Source organism: Anolis carolinensis, unplaced genomic scaffold (genome assembly GCF_035594765.1).
Source record: "Anolis carolinensis isolate JA03-04 unplaced genomic scaffold, rAnoCar3.1.pri scaffold_10, whole genome shotgun sequence".
In the NCBI taxonomy this organism is placed as follows: domain Eukaryota; kingdom Metazoa; phylum Chordata; class Lepidosauria; order Squamata; family Dactyloidae; genus Anolis; species Anolis carolinensis.
This window is the reverse complement of record NW_026943821.1, coordinates 22,729,177-22,751,794: the sequence shown is the minus strand read 5'-3', so window position 1 is coordinate 22,751,794 and position 22,618 is coordinate 22,729,177. Positions and strand designations below refer to the sequence as shown.

At 40.1% G+C, this 22,618-nt stretch overlaps 1 protein-coding gene and 1 long non-coding RNA gene across 2 annotated transcripts; one reads left to right on the top strand and one right to left on the bottom strand.

Moving 5' to 3' along the window:
* The first annotated feature begins 419 nt into the window (after window positions 1-419).
* On the top strand, window positions 420-19,574 carry eloa (elongin A). The gene is made up of 11 exons (XM_003227560.4): window positions 420-576; window positions 4,434-4,490; window positions 5,642-5,760; window positions 6,569-7,742; window positions 8,642-8,756; window positions 10,491-10,646; window positions 11,682-11,779; window positions 12,837-13,017; window positions 13,856-13,967; window positions 15,009-15,166; window positions 16,333-19,574. Exons 1-11 carry the CDS (start codon window positions 505-507, stop codon window positions 16,392-16,394), a joined length of 2,304 nt encoding a protein of 767 aa, XP_003227608.2. The 5' UTR covers window positions 420-504; the 3' UTR covers window positions 16,395-19,574.
* Window positions 15,342-22,605, bottom strand: LOC134293876 (uncharacterized). Its single transcript, XR_010000855.1, has 2 exons — window positions 22,529-22,605; window positions 15,342-17,037 (listed from the first exon to the last, which is right to left on the bottom strand). It is a non-coding gene; the product is annotated as an uncharacterized LOC134293876 (long non-coding RNA).
* Between the last annotated feature and the right edge of the window lie 13 nt (window positions 22,606-22,618).

The window sequence follows — 22,618 nt, the reverse complement described above, 5'->3', positions numbered from 1 at the left end:
CAAAAATCAAAATGCTCAAAAATTCAGCCTGCTTCATTTGATTAGCCCAACAAACTACTATTGAATGACTAATGAGAGTAGTCTTTTGCCCACAGTCAAAATGGCAGCCAGGGGGTTGTTGCCCTTCTTCAAGATGGGAACGCTCCAAACGCCTGTTTTCCTCCAGCTGTTTGTGAGCTGTTCCCCCCTCCCACCTTCCACCTTGCCCTCTTCCAAAATGACAGCCGTTAGCCTCCGCTGCGAAGCCTTTTCCAGCTTTCAAGATGGAGGACGAGGCTCTCTTCGGAAAAACGGTGCGGGGGTTACCTCTGTTTCCGTGCTTCCTGGGTTTTTGCCCGGAACAAACATGGCGCCGGAGGAGGAGCAAGAAGAGAGAGGAAAGTGGGCGGGGCGAAGAAGGAGCAGAGCCGTTGGGAAGGAGAGGGAGCCGCGAGGGCTGTCGGGTAGAGGCGTTGAAGCCGCGGGCCCACTTCCGTCGTGAAAGCGGCCTCGCCAGCAGTCAAAATGGCGGAGTCGGTGCTCGAAGTTGTGGGGAAGCTGCAGTCGCGGCTCTCGGGCGGCGCGGAGCCCAAGAAGGTAAGGAGGCGCCTGGAGCGAGGAGAGGGAAGGAGGGAAGCCGGAGAGGGAGCGGGATCGCCGGGGAAGAGGGCCTTGGAGGGGAGGGGAGGCGGGGGAGGCCCTTTGGGTCCCAGGGAGGGCGCCCCAGAGGCCATCCAGGCCCACCCCCTTCTGCCAAAGCACAATCAAAGCCCTCCCGACAGATGACCATCGAGACTCTGCTTAAAAACCTCCAGAGGAGACTCCACCACAATCAAATAGCTCTTGTATAAAATACTAAGTGTTGGAAGGGTCCCTAAAGGCCATCCAGTCCAATAGATCAGTTAAAACACATTGCAATACAAACACAGTAAAATCAGCAGTTATACAAAACAGTTACCTTAACCAAAACAATACAGTAAATCATAAAAACTAAGTTAACATATAAATCAGTTAAAAATAAAATAAAATAAAATGGGCTACCAGGTTGGTGGAGGAGAAGACACAGTCAAAGCCCTCCCGACAGATGGCTATCCAGTTGGAAGGGAGACCCAAAGGTCCTCCAGTCCAACTCCCTTCTGCCATATAGGAATAAACCATCTAACCCCCTCTGACAGATGGCCATCCAGTCTCAACTTACTTGGATTCCCAATTAGCAGCATATTACACACTCCGCAAAATCAAGGCAAAATTAGGTACAATAGAGTCTCACTTATCCAAGCTAAATGGGCCGGCAGAACCTTGGATAAGCGAATATCTTGGATAATAAGGAGGGATTAAGGAAAAGCCTATTAAACATCAAATTAGGTTATGATTTTACAAATTAAGCACCAAACCATAAGTTTGAAGGAACTTAAAGGCACACAACAACAATTCATGGCTCTTTGAATAATGGACGGAAAGACTGAGCTTCTAGAAGGCTTCCCTCCAATTCCTTGCAAGTCAATTACTGTAACATTTTGCAACTTCTGAATGCTTTGTCGTGTCCTTTTCATTGGACTGATTTGAAGGAAAGATAGGAAGAGTGAACAGATGTGCCATGCTTTGTTTATTACTTGAACATATATTAGTGCCGGGAAGAAAGCACCTTATCTCTGGCACACTTCCTTGTGATATCAAATCAGTCAACAAAGAGACTCAGTTGCTGAAAGTGTGGTTGCTTCCTGTTTTTAATGGGGATTTGGTTTTATGCAGCTTTCACGGAATGATTCTATGTTGCTTCTGCCACCTCAACACCTTCAAAATCAGATGATACTGTATATTCTTCTGGAATTCTTGAAATTCTAATACCATTGTTACAATAATTTGGAAGAATACAGTGTTATAATTTGGTATCACTGTCTGTGCTTTATGGAGTTTGTAGTTTGGTGAATATTTTGAGAAGTGCCCTGAAAAGCGAGGTACTGTGAATTTATGATGGTGTATTGACTGCTTATTGCCTGTTTTGTTTTGCACTTGTTGTATTTTGTGTCAAACCTTGAGTGTTTCGTGAGCCGCCCTGAGTCCCTCTGGGAGATGGTGGTTGGATATAAATAAATTATTATTATTATTATTATTATTATTATTATTATTATTATTTTATTATGACACAGCAAACAAGATAGATGTGCTGGATTTTGTATCACAAAATCACAAGTCGAACACTTCCCAAGTGTCTAAGACTGTGTGATGTATTTTCGGATGATGAGTGCAGATCCCAGCAGGGTGACCTTTTGCAGTTGTTGTTATTATTATTATTATTATTATTATTATTATTATTATTATTATTATTACAGTAGAATCTCACTTATCCAAGACTCGCTTATCCAAGGTTCTGAATTATCCAAGGCATTTTTCTAGTCAATGTTTTCAATATATCATGATATTTTGGTGCTAAATTCGTAAATACAGTAAATACACCTTTTATATTTTGGATTTATTTATTTTGGATTTTGGGGTACTGTGTTTACATTTACTTGTGTAATCTTGGAGATGGGACTCGAGTCTTAAGTATGGAATTAGTTGATGTCTCACCTGTACCTTGTACACCTGTCCATCTACAGTATCTATCAATCAATCAGCCAACTATATATAGAAGTAGTTTCTATAGTGTCTGTCTGTTATACTTACCTATTTACTGTAACTATGTGTCTATCTCTTCACCTAGCTACAGTACTTACCATCTATCTACAACCCCATCTATTTACAGTATCAATCTATCTATATACAGTAGAGTCTCACTTATCCAAGACTCGCTTTTCCAAGGTTCTGGATTATCCAAGGCATTTTTGTAGTCAATCTTTTCAATATATATATATATATAGGTGCTAAATTCGTAAATACAATAATTACAACATAACATTACTGCGTATTGAACTACTTTTTCTGTCAAATTTGTTGTATCACATGATGTTTTGGTGCTTAATTTGTAAAATCATAACCTAATTTGATGTTTAATAGGCTTTTCCTTAATCCTTCCTTATTATCCAAGATATTCGCTTATCCAAGGTTCTGCCGGCCCATTTAACTTGGATAAGTGAGACTCTATTGTATTATTATTATTGTGGTTGGTGGGTGATGGAGATTCCACCTCCTTCACCAAACTACAAATCCCAAGATTCCACAGGGCTGAGGCATAGCAGTTAAAACCCACCTGTGATCTTACTTGGGAGAACAGCTGCTTTTTTCATTTGGTGCCGGAAAGACCAGTGCTCATATCTGCCGGGTTTCCAAGAAGTGAGCTGAGAAATCCCTCTTGAATCTCCATGTGTTACACTTTTAGATCTCAGTGGTCAGGTAAATGGACATGGAAGTGCTAAGTGCCGGTCGGATATAACAAGTATGTATGCCGCCTTTCCAGAATGCCAATTCTTGCAGCAGCTTACTGGGGAGAAACTGTGACTGCATGAAAAATCCCAGCTCTCCCATCCTGTTAACTGCATGTCCGGCAATTCATTCTTGGGTTGTAATCTGTGTGTATTTGGGAGAAGGAAGTAGAGGATGCTTGGTGTGCTTAGTTTGAACTGGCTGTTTGCTCCAGGAAATCGTAACCTGTGACACATCAGCCAGATGTGGCCCTCAGCCCAATGCTATTCCTTCATCCGTCACTTCTGCCACCAATACAACTGGATAACTGAACATTGGAGATGGCTGCAGGGTATCTGAAGAACTGTTTGCACGTTTAGAATTGTGCTTCCTTGGGATATTTACCCTAGGAAAGCTCTAATGATAACTTTGAATTTGCCTGGGGTAAGTGGTAGTGTATCTAGTTGTTATTTCAGACATCTTATGGCACAGTGCATTTTAGCAGTGGAAACCATTCAGTGGAAAAAAATTAGTAGCAGATCAGAAAAATCCCAATTGAAGAAAATATTCCGCTCACAATCGTGTGGGTGGAGGCGTAGCTGGTGTAGAGCACAGAGAGAAGACTGGTTGGATTTGCAAAATGAAAGCAATCCCAAGGCTTGTAGAATCATTACAAGATATTCTGAGTTTTTCCTTTGCTTTGGATTTTTAAAGATTCCTCCTTTTTGGATTGTACCTCCCAAAATCCACTTTTACCTACTTGGCTCAGCGTATTCGAGCCAGCGTGCCTTATCTTTGACCTGACTAGACTTGATCACTAGCGTGATTTCAGGTGCCAATGTTATTGATTCTGGATCAGGCAACTGCTTGAGTTGGGCTGCCAGTTGTGTCACAGCCCTACAAATATACAGGTGAGGAATCTTTAGCTTTCCATATATTTTGGACCACAGTTCCCCCCTTCCCTTATCATTGGTTGTTCTCCGGTAGGTCTTATGAGAGTTGTAGTGCTCTGTGACTAGCAGCCTGATGGGTTTGAATCCACCTCTTGTATTGTAAAGAAAACACCCTTCACTTAGCAAACATCACAATTCTGTGTCCTTTCATTTTTGCAGTTGATGAAGAATTTGAAGAGGCTATCCGAGTTACCCATCACTGTTGATATTCTTCTGGTAAGAGCAATTTTGTCATGCTAATCTTCCTGTTTAGTTGCTGTGGTAATTCTGAGGATCACCGAGAAGATGGCAATCCTGTGGGTTGGGAACGCTGCACACCTGGACAGAGGTATGCAACTTGTTATGATATAGAACTGCGGTCTCCTGAAAAAGTCAGGTATGCAGTTTGTGGGTGCTCTTGGACTTGGCCATTTCAGGGGACTAGTCAAGAGGTTACATGCATAGAAATATGACAGCAGCCAAATCCTTGTCATTGACTGTGCTGGCTAGGACTTCTAGGAGTTGTAGTCCCTTTTGGACTACTGCAGGATTCCCGACTCCTGAAGGACAGCTCCTGTCAGAACCTGAGAATGATGGGAGTCATAGTCTAGAAATATCTAAATCAGAGATTGGAAAAATTACTCTGCCAGCCACCAGGTCAAAGGTTTGGAGAGCCATCGTTTTTAAAAAATAACTTTTCCAAGTTCTCATCTGAAGGGACACAGGTTTGTTCCACTTGATTGAAGGCACAATACTGGCTTGACAATTCCTGTCATATTTCTATGCACATAACCTTTTGAGCCATGCTTGTCGAGCTTTCCTTGCCCATAGTGTACACACAGCCTTTCTTACCTGGTCTCTAGTTAAACCAGTTTTGCATATCTTCATGGCATTTGCCAACAGAAAAACGGTCCAAATCCTTCAATCTTGTAGCAAACCCTATGGCACGCAAGAGGTGAATTTTTTTAGCACGCCTATTAGATATCACCTATGGAAAGAAACCTCTCCTTTCCCTTTCGCATTTACTCGTGTGTTGATTCTGCTCTTCCATGTACAGATATTATTTCAGTCCTCCACTGTAGTTTTCTTTATCCCATTATCTATTATTTACTATCTATTATAATATCTATATATCTTTGTTTTTATGTTTTTGATTAAATTGCATTTTGAAACTGTAATTTTGACAACTTTCTGCTGTATCACTCGAGCCTTTATAGGGATGAAGGGTGGACTACAAGCCAATAAATAAGCAAGGGATTTTTTTAAAAAAGTAAATAATTGGTTTTTTTTTAATTGGGTGGGGGATAATGTTATCTACTTTTCAGTATAAGACGTGATACATGCATACTTAAAGGAGATCTGATGCCATCTGATTTGGGTTTCTGCAGGAAACTGGGGTAGGGAAGACGGTGAACGGTTTACGGAAACACGAGCAGGTTGGTGATTTTGCCAAGAACTTGGTGGCGAGGTGGAAGAAGCTGGTGCCCGTCCCACCAGAGGCCGAGCGGTGAGCCCCTTTTCACCCTTGGTGGAATCTGAGTGCTGGGTTGGTGGCTTTTGTCCACACAAAACTGTAGACATGTCTGTGAATTGATGCACAGTTCCTCAAACCTGTCACTGAAGGCTGGGATATTGCATAGATATGTTGATAACAAGATGGCTATATCTTCAGTCCTAAAGACTAGGACTTTTGTCTTCAAATTTAAATGCAGGTTGAGCATCCACTACCTAAAATGTTTGGTACCAGAAGTATTTTGAATTTCAGATTATGTTTTTCAGATTCTGGAATATCTACAAAAAGTGGTATTTGGTGTGAATCCACATGTCCGTCATATCATAGATCCTTATATCTCTCTCTAGCCTTGTGCCTCTTTCCAGCTTTTCATCTTTTCCATTCACTATTTGGGTTGTGCTTGGGACAAGAGGCTGGAGAGAGACTGAGGATCTGAAAGATTATGGATATAAGGGACTTGATACCTGTATTCAGGTCAACAAATACAATGCATTATGTACAGGTGACTTTGCAAATGAACGATTAAGAATACTGCAGCTGCCGTCTTGAAAGTGGAAACAGCCAGCATAGGTGGCAAAAAGTTTTGCATTTCTGGATTAGAGGCGCTCAACTTGAATAGACTATGTGAAAACTCAGGAGTCAGTGTTGCATTCTGGTTCTGCCTTATTCCTTGAATTGTATAGTTGGAAAAGATCGCAAGGGCCATCCAGTCTAACTCAAGGGGCTAGAAATGCCCAGCCTCAGTAGGAGTAAGATTTTCTTTCCATCATACATAAGTTAGACTACTCTTTCTTTCTTTAAGGCACAATCATGAGCCTGCAGACCGCAGCTATGACCGAAGCATCCAGAGGAAGCGGCAACGTGATCCTTCCCCCAAAGAGGAGGAAGAAGTTGAGCAGGACTACACAGAAGCCTACCAGCCCTCTTGCAGCCAGTCCTACCACCTGGAACATGGGGCAAAGAAGACCAAGAGATACTCAGAGCCTGAGAGAGCCCATGAAACTGTAAGCTATGACATCCCGGAGGACAGGACGTGGGACCGAGAGTCCCCGGTGCTCTCCGACCAGGAGGGCTCTGATTACGGACAAACGGCCTCCCCTGAGCCAAGCGACGTCCCTCAGGAACTGTACGTGGACTTCTGTAGAACTGAGGAAGAGGAAAGGGAGCAGAAATCTCTTCATAGGAAGGCCGCTAAGGGCCACAGCTTTCAGGATAGGCAGGAGGGGAACCACAGTAGGAATTTCAGTGATGCCCAGGACAAAACCGGCTCGGGTCGGAGCAAGGAACACAAGTCTTCTCACAAGGAGAAGCAGCGGCTAGAAGCCAAGGGCGAGGACAGGGCGCCTGCTTTTGGCCTTGAGCGGATGCACAAGAGTTCCTCCAAAGAGTCCGCTTTGATGGGCAGCAGCAAGGAGAGGCCCAAGGCCTTGGATAGCTCCAAGCGAGAGAAGAAAAGAGAAGGTGGCAGCGCCAAGAAGGAGAAACTGCACCTGGACTCGGAGGAGGCGCTGGACGATCACGTGAAGAAGCCAAAGCACCCAGATTCAGATAGAGCCAAACCCGAGAAAGTGAAGCTCGGAGACCGGGAGAAGGTGAAACCCGAGGGGGATTCCTCTACTAAGAGCAAAGAGAAGAAGTCTTCTGGCAGCTTAAAAAGCTCGGAGGGCAAACCCAAAGCCCCCGATTCGCACAAACGAACAGCCGCCTTCTCGCCTCCAAATCCTGGGGAGGGAGAAGTGGAGGACGTGTATGAGCGACCCACTATGTCTTTTGAGTCCTACCTGAGCTATGACCAGCCCCAGAAGAAGAAGAAGAAGGTGGTCAAGCCTCCACCTCCTGTCGTCGAGAAGGAGAAGGACAGAGGACACGGCAAACAGAACGGTTCCAAGGCAAGTGCCAAGAGCAGTGACACCAGCCAAAAGCCCCAGAAGCAGAGCAGTGAAAAGAAGGCACCGGGGGTGTCCAAAGCAAAAAAGGTGAGTCTGACGCCATGGGGCTGCCTCCATTTGAAAAATAAATACAGCTACTTGTCCAGAATTTGGAAATATTTACAATATGAGGAGTAAAACTGTCAGCTCAGCAGGATTAGTGACCGTATTGGCTACTGAATTCTAAGCCCAAGCTTTCCAAGCTTTGGTGCCATTGGGATACTACAACACTCAAATGGGGAGCTGGAAACTAATTGTTGTTGGTCCTCTGGTGTCAAGATGTTGGGTTTCCTTTTTGAAACTCCGGAGACGTTTAGGCTTTGCTTGACTACCACATAAGGGAGTTTTCTCCTGCATCACTCCCACATTGTGGTATGAACGGCCAGAGAGGGCTAATCCCTCTTTCTGCTTTTAGGACCTCTTACCCTGGTACTTGAAATGGTTTGAGCTGTATTGTTTTTACTATTGCATTCCTATTGTTTATATCTGGGGGGATGGGAAAATACAATATTTGTAAATCTCCTCTCTTTCAAGAGCGTTCTCAAGTCTCTGGGGCTCCCACAGCTTCACCCCTTTTAACTTTTTAGTGCATTAATGAAGTTTTCTCCATGCCTTTGAAGGGAACGAGGGGAAGTTTTGCCTCATGAGAGAAATAAACCCAGAAGCAGATATGATTCCTTGTTAGTCTTGCAACTCTTGGTCCCCTTTTGCCTCTGTTTCTTTCTCTTTCTCATTTTTTTCTTCCCACTCCATGAAAGGTACGTTTTGAACTCCTTGAGTAAGAGACTCTTTTGCTCATGTGACCAGAGCAGATTTTACAAACTGAAAAGAACTTGCACTACTTTTCTCTCCCTTCCTTTTAGGCCATCCATGGGCCACATAAAAGTAGCTGCAATATGTGCAGTAAATATGTAGTATGTGCTCACTTCTTCTTTCCTTTCCTCTAGATTCCCATTGACGTGGTGCCAACGCTTCCCGACATCCCTTTGCCTCCAATCCAGGCCAACTATCGCCCTCTTCCTTCGCTTGAATCAATTCCCCTTGCCCAGCCAAAGAGGAAAGGTAGGTCAGAAGCCAACTGCGCCAAATTCGCTTGGAAATGTCCCTAATTCTTGTTGATATTGTATAGACTCTGGCAGAACATTTTTTCCTGTGTGACAGATATCCAGCACTAAATGAATTCTGTGAATTCATTGTCATTCAGCCCCTTGCACCAATGTTCACCTGGCTGCTTTCTGCCTGGGGTCATTGTTTGTCGGGAGGTGTTAGCCGGCCCTGATTGTTTCTTGTCTGGAATTCCCCTGTCTTCTGAGTGTTGTTTATTTACTACCAGGCTTTGAAACTGCAAGGCTATTTAATACTAATCAAGCTTGCTAATTGCAACATTCACACTTACCGCAAACATACTAGAATTCTTTCTCCCACCCTGGACATCATTCCACAGATATATCAACCCCACTTGTCTAGTTTCCAACAGACCTCACAACCTCTGAGGATGCCTGGCATCGTTGTGGGCGAAACATCAGGAGAGAATATTTCTGAAACATGGCCATACAGCTTGAGAAAATCACAGCAGTCCATTGAAAATTTATTTATTTTATTTACAGTATTTATATATTGTAATACAATATAATAATAATGCAATAGAGTAATGTTAATTATATATTATATATTACATGTAGTATTAATAATAATATTACAATATATTGATATAGTACAATATAGTAATTTATTGCCAGTGTTGTGCTATGCTAATAATATAATATTGTAAAGTTAATTTGTAAGCTGCTCCGAGTCCCCTTCGTGGTGAGAATGGTGGGATATAAATGTATTAAATAAATAAATAAATACATACATATTCCACTCTTCTCACCTCAAAGGGGACTCAGGGCAGATTACAATGAACATATATATGGCAAACATTCAATGCCTTCAGGCAAACTACATACAGTATAGACACACACAGAGGCATTTAACATTTCCAGCTTCATGAGGGTATGCTCGATTCCAGCCACAGGGGGAGCTGTTGCTTCACCGTCCACTAGTGACACCGAGTGCTGTACTTCCTCATTCCTTTCTGCTTGGTGCTGGCAGTTTTATGGTGTTGTAAATTAGTTAAATTAACCTCCCGCATAAAGCATGCCTAAATTTCCTAGTTGACAGATGCAACTGTCTTTCGGGCTGCTTAGGTAAACAGCAAGCCGGGCTATTTAATGGTCGGGGGCTTAACCCGACCCGGGCTTCGAATTCATGACCTCTTGGTCAGTAGTGATTTATTGCAGCTCGTCACTAGCCAGCTGCGCCACAGCCCGGCCCAAACAAACATTTAAAATCCCTAAAACTGATTAAAAACATATTCAGAACTAAAACCACAGAACCAGCTGACTTGATCTTAAAAACCTTCTTTTTTAAAAGCCTGTCTGAATAAAAATGATAAAAGGGGTAGGGCCGTTCTAGCTTCCCTGGGAAGAAGGGTCCTGGAGTATGTAGTCATCGTTAATAGTTTAGTCTTTGAGTTTTTCCCCTCTAATCCTTTCTTAGTAAAGATAAAGGTTTCCCCTGATGTTAAGTCCAGTCGTGACCGACTCTGGGGGTTGATACTCATCTCCATTTCTAAGCCGAAGAGCCGGCGTTGTCCGTAGACCCCTCCAAGGTCATGTGGCCGGCATGACCGCCACTACATCTCTGAGTAACAAGCATCACCGTTGAATTCTGTCCCTTTTGTCTCCCTGAATCTCTGCCATAGAGACCTCACCTTGGCGCCCTTCTCTCTCTGTTCTTTCCCTGGCTCTCTAGCCCTATCTTCGCCCATCGAGGAAGATGAGGCCGGCTTCACGGGACGCAGGCTGAATTCGAAGATGCAGGTCTACTCAGGCTCCAAGACCGCCTACCTTCCAAAGATGATGACTCTGCACGAGCAGTGCATCCGGGTCCTGAGCAATAATATCGACTGTGAGTCCTGTTTGACCACATTGAGCTATCTCTGGGGTGCTTTGTGGTTGTCCACTTCTGTTAGTTCTCACATTCTTAGAAAGAAATACAGTAGAATCTCACTTACCCAAGCTAAATGGGCCGGCAGAACCTTGGATAAGCAAATATCTTAGATAATAAGGAGGGATTAAGGAAAAGCCTATTAAAAATCAAATTAGGTTATGATTTTACAAATTAAGCACCAAAACATTTATTTATGTATTTATTTACAGTATTTATATTCTGCCCTTCTCACCCCGAAGGGGACTCAGGGCGGATCACATTATATACATATAGGGCAAACATTCAATGCCCATATACACATAGAACAGAGACAGACGCAGAGGCAATTTAACCTTCTCCTGAAGGGATGTTCGATTCTGCCCACAGGGGGAGCAGCTGCTTCATCATCCACTCTGACGGCACTTCCTCATTCCAACGTTGTAAATTAGTTAAATTTGCCTCCCCACTTTATAAGTGGTACCTTATTTCCTACTTGATAGATGCAACTATCTTTCAGGTTGCTAGGTTAGCAATGAGCAGGGGCTATTTTTTTTTTTAATTGACGGGTGCTCACCCCGCCACGGGCTGGCCTTGAACTCATGACCTCTTGGTCAGAGTGATTTATTGCAGCAGGCTGCTCACCAGCCTGCCCCACAGCCCGGCCCCCATCATGTTATACAACAAATTTGACAGAAAAAGTAGTTCAATACGCAGTAATATTATGTTTTAATTACTGTATTTACGAATTTAGCAACAAAATATCACGATATATTGAAAACATTGACTACATTGGATAATCTAGAACCTTGGATAAGTGAGTCTTGGATAAGTGAGACCCTATTGTACCAACTTTCCCCAACAGTAGCCTGTAAAATAAGTGTATATGTTACCCTCTCTTTTGAGATTGGAACTTGTAGGCATGAAGACAATATTTTGAACAATAGGTTCAAAAATCCGATATGATTTTAAACCCTGGCTCCTCTTTTCTCCCCTAACCTTTTCTTTCTCTCGTAGCAATCTATGAAGTGGGGGGTGTCCCTTACTCTGTCCTGGAACCTGTCTTGGAGCGTTGCACCCCAGAGCAGTTGTACCGCATTGAGGAGTGCAATCACGTGAGTGTCCTAAGAAGGGGAAAGAGGGAGGCAAAGGGCATTTCTGAATGTAATTTTGAGGATGTCAACAATCCTTTGTGATTGAAGCCTCAGTGTGAAGGAAAACTAGCGCCATAGATAGGCTTGGGTGTTCTGCCATATATGTCAATATGCCTCCCTACCACTTCTGTTTCATGCAGCTTTGCCAAGGCCCTAAGTTCAAATCTCACGTGTTTTGATATTAGGAGATGGCTTCAAACAGCCAGTTTTTAATTTTCAGGCTAAACTCACAGCAGAAAGTCACAAGATGCAAACTCTAAATATTAGATTACAAAACATAGCCTCATGATCACTAAGAGACAGAACCCATGACCCTCCAGATACTTTTGGACCATAATTATCAACATTTCTGACCATTGTCAGACATTGGGCCCCTGGTGGCACAGTGTGTTAAAAAGCTGAGCTGCTGAACTTTCGGACCGAAAGGTCCCAGGTTCAAATCCCGGGAACGGAATGAGTGTCCGCTGATAGCTCCAGCTCCTGCCAACCTAGCAGTTCGAAAACATGCAAATGTGAGTAGATCAATAGGTACTGCTCCGGCGGGAAGGTAACGGCGCTCCATGCAGTCATGCCGGCCACATGACTTTGGAGATGTCTATGGACAACACTGGCTCTTCGGCTTAGAAATGGAGATGAGCACCAACCCCCAGAGTCGGTCACGACTGGACTTAATGTCAGGGGAAATCTTTACCTTTACCTGACCATTAGGCTGTGGGTGATGGGGGTTGTAGTCCCACACTGCTCCTAAGGCACCAGGTTAATGAAAGCTGCCTAAAAATAAATACAAATGTTGCCTATATCTTCTGTTTTCCTGGAAATCTGAATCTTTTAGAACATGATAGGATAAGATTCCCAAGACTTTGAATGATAGGATACTGCATGCTAGTGATCAGCTATTGTTCTAAATGGGTCTCTGGAGTATAGAGGGGGGGGAAATAAGAACTTTAGTAAGCTTTCAGAACTGCATTATTTTTTGTTAAGCTCTTGGGGCTCAATCCTTTTTGCTCTTGCCTGCCAGGTTTTAATTGAGGACACGGATCGGTTGTGGCACATCCACTGCGTCCGCGACTTCAAGAAGGAGAAGCCGGAAGAGTTTGAGTCCTGGAGGGAGATGTACCTGCGCCTGCATGACGCCCGGGAGCAGCGGCTGCTCCTGCTGACCCAGAACATCCGATCAGCCCATGCAAATAAACCCAGAGGTAGAGGGGCAGATCGGGGGGGCTGGCTGGATAAAGAATGAGATTAGAGAACCCTTGTACTCTGTTTTTCAATCTGAATGTCCACCCTTTTCAGAGTCACAGCTCTTGTGTCTTAGCAAAGAACTAAGAGTGATATAGCCCCGGACTCTGCAAATATTTGGGTTATCCTGAAGCAAACAAGTCTCGCTTATCCAACGTAAACAGGCTGGCAGAACGTTGGATAAGCGAATATCTTGGATAATAAGGAGAGATTAAGGAAAAGCCTATTAAACATCAAATTAGGTTATGATTTTACAAATTAAGCACCAAAACATCATGTTATACAACAAATTTGACCGAAAAAGTAGTTCAATACACAGTAATGCTATGAAGTAATTATTGTATTTATGAATTTAGCACCAAAATATCACGATGTATTGAAAACATTGACTACAAAAATGCATTGGCTAATCCAAAACGTTGGATAAGCGAGTCTTGGATAAGTGAGACTACTGTATTTAATTCCATTTTCCAGGCTATTTGAAGCAGAGGTAGGCTGTTCCAGTGGGTTAAGAGTGCCATTTTGGGGTTTTATGTATGCCCATTGTTTTTCTGAAACTAGAAATGCTCACAATACTGCCTCTAGACCAATAATATCTGGGTGTCTTTTTGCAGAGTGCTGTGGCTGTAGAGGAAATCACAGGGATCATTCTGCAATTTTCTGTGGGGAAAGGGATGGTAGGACCATCTGCTGACTTCCTTCAGCAATTCCAAGAGGCCTTTGAGAGCAGGATATCTGGCAAGTTTCTCACATTGCCCCACTGGCCTCACCGACTTCTTTCCCTTGTTTCTCCTTTAGGCAGAGTAGCGAAGATGGCGTTTGTCAATTCAGCAGCCAAGCCGCCCAGGGATGTGAGGCGAAGGCAAGAGAAATTTGGGACTGGAGCAGCTGCTGTTCCAGAAAGGATCAAGTGAGTTTTCACACTATTTTCGCTCAGGTTTGTTATTGAAGGGGAGTGGGCACAGGCAAGCAGCAGGGAAAAGATATACCCGTATATACTTGAATATATGCTGACCCGAATATAAGCCAAGGCGCCTAATTTTACCACAAAAAAACTGGGAAAACATTGACTCAAGTATAAGCCAAGAGTGGTAAATTTCAGAAATAAAAACAGATACCAATAAAATTACATTAATTGAGGCATCAGTAGGTTAAATGTTTTTGAATATTTATATAAAGCTCAGATTTAAGATAAGACTGTCCAACTCTGATCAAATCATTATTCTCATCTTCAATGTAAATGTGCTTATGTATCCTTTTAATAATAGAGTAAAATAATACATGTAATAATAGAGTAGAATAATAAATATAATAATAATATCAGAGTGAAATAATAATGTATTAATAATAAAAAATAGAGTACAATAAATGTAATAGTAGCAACAATAATAGAGTAAAATAATAAATGTAATAATACCAATAATAGAGAAAAATAATAAATGTATCATATATTCTTGAGTGTAAGCTGACCCAAATATAAGCCAACCAGGATCCTCACCCGAATATAAACCGAGGAGGGCTTTTTTCAATCTTAAAAAAAGGGTTGAAAAACTAGGCTTATACTCGAGCATATACAGTAGTTTGGATTTTCCAGTCACCTGGACGAATTTTAGGATTCCCCTCCGCAATATGCAGTGACTGCTAATTATCAAATGAGATAGTAGTACCAACTCCAGGTTTAAAAGGAGCTCTCTGAAGTGCTGAACTGATGCAGGAATATGGTTCAGCATATTCCTGGAGAGTTTGTTTAAAGCTAGTCAAAACTAGGAATGGATCCACCATTCTTAGTGGTTGTTTTAATATCGCTGATATGGTGCAGGAGGGAGTATCCAGGCAGTGTGATGTAATTATTAGTGTTGGATTAGGACTGGAGAAAGGATTGAAGATTTCCTGTACGCATCCTAAGTGCAATTTGTCAACAGTTATGGCGACTCTTTTCTCTCCCCATTAGGATCAAGCCAGTATTGTACATGCCGATGAAAAGCAGCCATGTTCCTGCGGAAGAGGAGCAATCTTACGACGGACCCAGCACTAGCAGTGGACACTCCGGTCCATCCATGGGCAGCACCTCCTCAGTGAGCTACGACCCCAGGAAGCCCCCTGTAAAGAGTAAGTGAAGGAGATAATTTGGGGAAGGGGGCATCATCTGCTTGGTGTTACCTTTTCTGGGCCTAAAATTGGCAACAAAAATGTATATAGCATCTCAACAAGAGGGGGACAGAGAAGCACATCTATACCATACACACATCAGTTCATTAATGGGGCTGTGGATGCAAACTGTTCTATAATAATAATAATAATTTTTTATTTTTATATCCTGCTCCCATCTCCCCCAGGGCGACTCGGAGCAGCTCACATGGGGAACAAGCCCAATGTCACATATAATAAACAGTCATACAATAAAACCAATATAAACAATAAAACCAAATAACAGCATAAAACAGGATAAAACAGCATATCGGAACAATGAGTTTGAGCATAGAACAATATATAGAGAGAGGCAAAATTATACAGGCTCAATGTAAGGCTCAGGATAAAATATAGGGTGATCAGGAAGAGTAATTTCATTTAAAAATAAAATCAACAAGAGAGAAAAAAATGTTTTTTTGGTACAAAACTTGGAAATCTTAGGGTTCCCATAATTTCTGAGACCATTACGACTGACTGTGGGTGTTAGTCCAAAAAATAAATTTTTCCAAACTGGAACTTCAGAAGCTGAGTGATTCTGCAGTGAAGAAAGGAAGAGCAATAGCAGGGATCCCTGAAAGGTGGCACTGATTTTTCCTTGCATAGGTTGTTAAGGCTCAATACACCCTGGTTATGCAGAGTCCTGAATCTGAATAATGGTGCAAATCAAAGTGTCTGATTATTATCAAGAATGGGTTGCTGTGAGTTTTCTTGGCTGTATGGCCATGTTCCAGAAGCATTCTCTCCTGACGTTTCACCCACATCTGTGGCAGGCGTCCTCAGAAGTTGTGAGGTCTGTTGGAAACTAGGCAATTGGGGTTTATATATTTGTGGAATGTTCAGGGTGGGAGAAATAACTCTTGTCTGCCTGAGACAAGTGAATATTTCAGCTGGCCAGCTTGATTAGCATTGAATAGCCTTGCAGCTTCAAAGTGGGCGAAACGTCAGGCGAGAATGCTTCCGAAACATGGCCATACAGCCCAGAAAACTCACAGCAACCCAGTGATTCTGGCCATGAAAGCCTTCGATAACACATTATCAAGCCTGTTTCTCTGCAAATGGTTCAATGTTTCTGTTTCCTCTTTCAGAAATCGCACCAATGATGGCGAAGACTATTAAAGCCTTCAAGAACAGATTTTCTCGGAGATAAGGGCACCCTTCCTGGGAGCGCAAAGGGAGCTCTTCCCTCTTCGACAGCAACCAGTGCTAACAGGAAAATTAAGCGGGATGAAAAGGCGGCCTAGAATCTCCGAAACCCTATTTGAGGCCAACAGCACAGTATTGTTCAAAGCAGCCTTCCAGCCCCTTCCCTGACTCCCAGTGTTTTTAAAATGTGAAGTCTTGGCGTGTGCTGAGATCCGAAGGTCCGTAGACCATTACTCTTTCTTCAGCCCTTCCTCTCTGAACTATGGAATGAAAAGGAATGCCTCCTTCTCCCATCTGCAGTGTTTCGTCTTCAGTCTTTCTACATTAAAAAATACTATCCAGATTTCACTTCGTGTGGAGGATTCCCCCCCCCCTTTTTTTTTTTTTTTTTGCAAACACTGTTACAAAGACAAGTACTTTAAGGAGACTTTGGTGACTGTTTTTCAAGATTCTAGAGCACGGCTGAGGATTCCCATCCTTCTGTCCAGTCATCTCTGGAGCAGCGCTTCCTCCTCTTCTGCTATGCTTAAATCCCAACTTTCAGCTCTTTCTTCCATTCCTAAATTCCTCACACCAAACATACATCAACTTGGCGCTTCTGTGGGATGACACCAGAATCTTCTGAAGATGCTGTTTTGTTCTTCCTTCTGTCGGTTAGATGAAAACAACAGTAACAACTAGACAACCTCTGCTCAATTCTCCTTTTCTACAACTCATAGGAAAAATAAAACAGCACAGAAATGTGAAAGGAGAGGCACTCAGGAGGAGAGGGATACGTTTCACTTTGCACAGACCAAAATTTGTTTTCAATTGAAACCTGCCTCTATTATTTTTTAGGAATAGTCATAGTTTATCATTTTGAGGATTCGGGTTCGCTTCCCCTCGTCCTTTGTGAACAAGAGGCCTGCCGTATTGTTTTTTTTCCTCCTGGTTTCCAGCCCACTTTCAATCTCGGTGGAAGTCTTTCCTGGCTTTTGAAAACACAAACAAAACAAGTGGCACTTTAACTCACCAGGGCCCTGCAAAGAACGTCAGTGAGACGGAGTTGTTTTACAACCCGTTGTGAGTGTTGACGTCGAGCTGCTTGATAGGAAAAGGATGGTGCAAAGCCTATTTCTGTGTCTGTCTTTCTCTGAGTCCTGAGCACTACCTGCTCTTAGAAGAAAAATGGAGGCGGAGGCTTTTGTTTGTCTGAGAGCAGCATCTTGGGGAACTGAATGGGGTTTGGCAGAACTTTTCAACAAGAAGCACGGTGCCGTTGCAACTGTCTGAGCTGTCAGAGCAGACTTTTATGTCCCTGGATTTCTTTGTGTACTGCTGTTTAAGCACTACAAGGGTGGAGAGGAGAAAGGATACTACAAATACCATTTTTGTGATGATCCATTGTGAAGAGGAGGAGGAAATGGGTGTCGGGATGCTTGGATGAACCTTTGACATCGGGGAGGTTTTGAAGGAGTCCGGCCTATTTTTCCTCCTGACCACACAGAAGGGACATCCTGAGCCTCCGAAACAGACTTCCTATTACCACTCTTCCAATCTCTAGCCTTTCGTTGTTGCTCCACCAGCGCATGATGGGTGATAGTAGCCTTCACTGAACAGAACCTACTCCCTTTTTAATAAACTGGGAATCCCTCAAGACGTGGGGCTGGAGGGGAAACCGCAAAGTCTGTGCCATGCCGGGCATGAAAAACAAGAATGTCATCTGTCCAAACGGCGTTCCCTTGACGTTCCAACTCTCTTTTTAAATCTATATCTACACACAGAAACATGTAAACAGTTTTTTTTTAAAACAAGGATGGTGTTTGAAAGATGGGATTCTCCTTCCCTGTCACACTGTTTGGAGCTGATTCCCCGCGAGCTTTAATGACATCGTGTAGCAGTTCAAAGTGTGTTGTGATGTTGGGTTACAAACAAACAAACAAAAAAAAAGGAAATCATGCTCCTCTTTGTTTTTCTGTATTTAATTTTTTGCTGTATTGATGATTTAGTTAATTATATAAGTAACCTTCTGCCAACCGTTGTACTTAGTGTATTGTCTCCTTATATAAACGGGCGTAAGTGTTCAGACGGACGGGGAAGCGGGGATGGGAGAGCACTGAACCACTGAAGAAAGAGTATGGGAAGTCTCCAGAAAATTCCCGATAAATCTTGAGTGTCTGGCAATGGACTCTAGAAATGCTTTTCTACCCACATACAAAAGGGGAACACTATCCGATCCCTTCATCCCGTCTTTTCTCAGCCACGGAGCCATCAAATCCTTGCAACCCAAACTCAGCCTCTTGGTGATGGTTGTTTCATGCCAGCTTTCCCCAACTGGAGACAATATAGATGTGTTGGGCTATGTTTATCCCTAGCAACCTTGGTTCCTGATGGTACTGGATGAAGATGACTGTCACCCCACATATTTGGAGGTTCCTGGCTTGGGGAAAGACAGTGCAAATGCAATGTATCCCACTCTCATTTCACAATATAGTGACAATATGGGCTGGCGTATGAAATAGCTCATTTGCTTCTGAAAACAAGGCAGTTGGGTGGGTTTTTGCCCTAAAAACCCAGGTTGCTATCCCTATCACTGCTTCTATATTGGTTGGGGGTCAATGTGAGAGGATTGGGAAGGCTACCCAAGGCATTATTGGTACTGCATTCAAAAAGGCTGAGAATACTCCAGGATGCTTTACTTGACAATTCCCCCTCCATTTGTAGGCATTGTGGAATAATAATAATAGTCTTTCCAATTGAAGCTGCAGCGCCCAATGACTTGTAATTTCATGGTACTGGGAGACATGGCTTTCACTGGTAAAAAAAAGCGGCACGTGGCCCAAGCAATCCCAAGGCGTGTTGGGAACCTTTTTAAACATAATGTGGGCAGAGGAAAACTGATCCGGCTTCCGATCCCTCAATGAGCATTTTAAAGTCTCGCTCATTTTAAAACGGTGCAATTTTCAGTGCTACATACACTACTCACAAAGGAACCAAATGGAAGGGCCCCTTCCCATTTTTGTGTACATCGCAAGGTGATGGTGATGCCGAGTCGCCTCTGCCCTTGGGTCCCCTAATTTGTAAATAACAGTTTTCTATTTTCCTTTTTTTTTTGGGGTGGTAACTGTATGGAGATGAATATTTTAATTAGATAAGTTATATGAAAGGAAGAAATTTGTGTCTCAATAAAAGCCAAACACTGGAATTTGATCTCTCTGGTCCATTTGTTCCCCATTAAGGGATGCTTCTCTCAGGGCTGTGTAAGTCCTTATACCAAATTTTGGGTTTTTTTTACTCTGACACTAAACTAACCTCTTTCATAAATGACAAATGCATATTAATTAATAACAAAATCTATTGTATTAAAATGTAAAACAAAGCATTTCCTCACTATCATTAATAATTATTATTACTATATTTATTTATATTTATATCTTGCTTTTTCTCTCCATACGGAGACTCAAAGCAGCTCTCCAAACTATTAAAATTTATTTATTTACTACATTTATACCCCGCCCTCTCTCACCCCAAAGGGGATTCAGAGTAGCTTACAAGTTATATGTACATGCAATATATTATATCATTAGCATAGCGCAATATAAGCATTATATATTACTATATTGTACTATACTGTATTATTAGTAATATTACATTTAATAATTCTTTTTCTAAACCCACGTCCCTCTCAATATAATATATACTCAGTATATTATATTGTATTATTAATATTATATTGCACTACATTATAATCTTAGTATCAATATTATATGTATATACAATATATTATTACCATAGCACAATATTATTATATAGTACTATGTTGTTAGCATTATATATTAGTATATTGTTCTATACCACTATACTGTAATATTATTAATATTATATGTAATATATAACAAATATTATTATATTGTACTATTATTAGTATTATATTGCACTACATTATAATATTAATATCAATATTATATGTATATACATTATATTATATTACTACTATAGCACAATATTATATCGTATTATGCTGTTGTTAATCAATATATTATATTGTATTATTACTATTATATTGCATTACATTATAATACTAGTATCAATATTATATGTATATACAAGATATTATATTATTACCATAGCACAATACTATTATAGTACTATGTTGTTAATCGATATATTGTGTTATTATTAGTATTATATTGCATTACATTATAATACTAGTGTCAATATTATATGTATATACAATATATTATATTATTACCATAGCACAATATTATAATATATAGTACTATGTTGTTGTTAATCGATATATTGTATTATTATTAGTATTATATTGCATTACATTATAATACTAGTGTCAATATAATATGTATATACAAGATATATTATTACCATAGCACAATACTATTATAGTACTATGTTGTTAATCGATATATTGTATTATTATTAGTATTATATTGCATTACATTATAATACTAGTGTCAATATTATATGTATATACAATATATTATATTATTACCATAGCACAATATTATTAGTAGTATTATATTGCATTACATTATAATACTAGTACAGTAGAGTCTCACTTATCCAACACTCGCTTATCCAACGTTCTGGATTATCCAACGCATTTTTGTAGTCAATGTTTTCAATACATTATGATATTTTGGTGCTAAATTTGTAAATACAGTAATTACTACACAGCATTACTACATATTGAACAACTATTTCTGTCCAATTTGTTGTATAATATGATGTTTTGGTGCTTAATTTGTAAAATCATAACCTAATTTGATGTTTAATAGGCCTTTCCTTAATCTCTCCTTATTATCCAACATATTCACTTATCCAACATTCTGCCGGCCCGCTTATGTTGGATAAGTGAGACTCTACTGTATCAATATTATACGTATATACAATATATTATATTATTACCATAGCACAATATTATTAGTATTATATTGCATTACATTATAATACTAGTATCAATATTATACGCATATAACAATATATTATATTATTACCATAGCACAATATTATTAGTAGTATTATATTGCATTACATTATAATACTAGTGTCAATATAATATGTATATACAATATATTATATTTTTACCATAGCACAATATTATTATTCGCATTATATTGCATTGTATTATAATACTAGTATCAATATTATATGTATATACAAGATATTATATTATTACCATAGCACAATATTATTATTAGTATTATATTGCATTATATTATAATACTAGTATCAATATTATACGTATATACAAGATATTATATTATTACCATAGCACAATATTAGTATTAGTATTATATTGCATTACATTATAATACTAGTATCAATATTATACGTATATACAATATATTATGTTATTACCATAGCACAATATTATTAGTAGTATTATATTGCATTACATTATAATACTAGTATCAATATTATACGTATATACAAGATATTATATTATTACCATAGCACAATATTATTATTAGTATTATATTGCATTACATTATAATACTAGTATCAATATTATACATATATACAATATATTATATTTTTATCATAGCACAATATTATTATTAGTATTATATTGCATTACATTATAATACTAGTATCAATATTATATGTATATACAATATATTATATTTTTACCATAGCACAATTTTATTATTAGTATTATATTGCATTGTATTATAATACTAGTATCAATATTATACGTATATACAATATATTATATTATTACCATAGCACAATATTATTAGTAGTATTATATTGCATTACATTATAATACTAGTATCAATATTATATGTATATACAATATATTATATTTTTACCATAGCACAATATTATTATTAGTATTATATTGCATTACATTATAATACTAGTATCAATATTATACGTATATACAATATATTATGTTATTACCATAGCACAATATTATTAGTAGTATTATATTGCATTGTATTATAATACTAGTATCAATATTATATGTATATACAATATATTATATTTTTACCATAGCACAATATTATTATTAGTATTATATTGCATTGTATTATAATACTAGTATCAATATTATACGCATATAACAATATATTATATTATTACAGTTATATTATATTATTATTATATTATTAACGATATATTATATAAAATCACCTGGAGCATTGCAGCACAGCAAAACACCTGCAGGAAAGGCAAGGAGGCGTGCCCCGCCACGTGACTGGTATTGGTGCGGAGGAGGGCGAG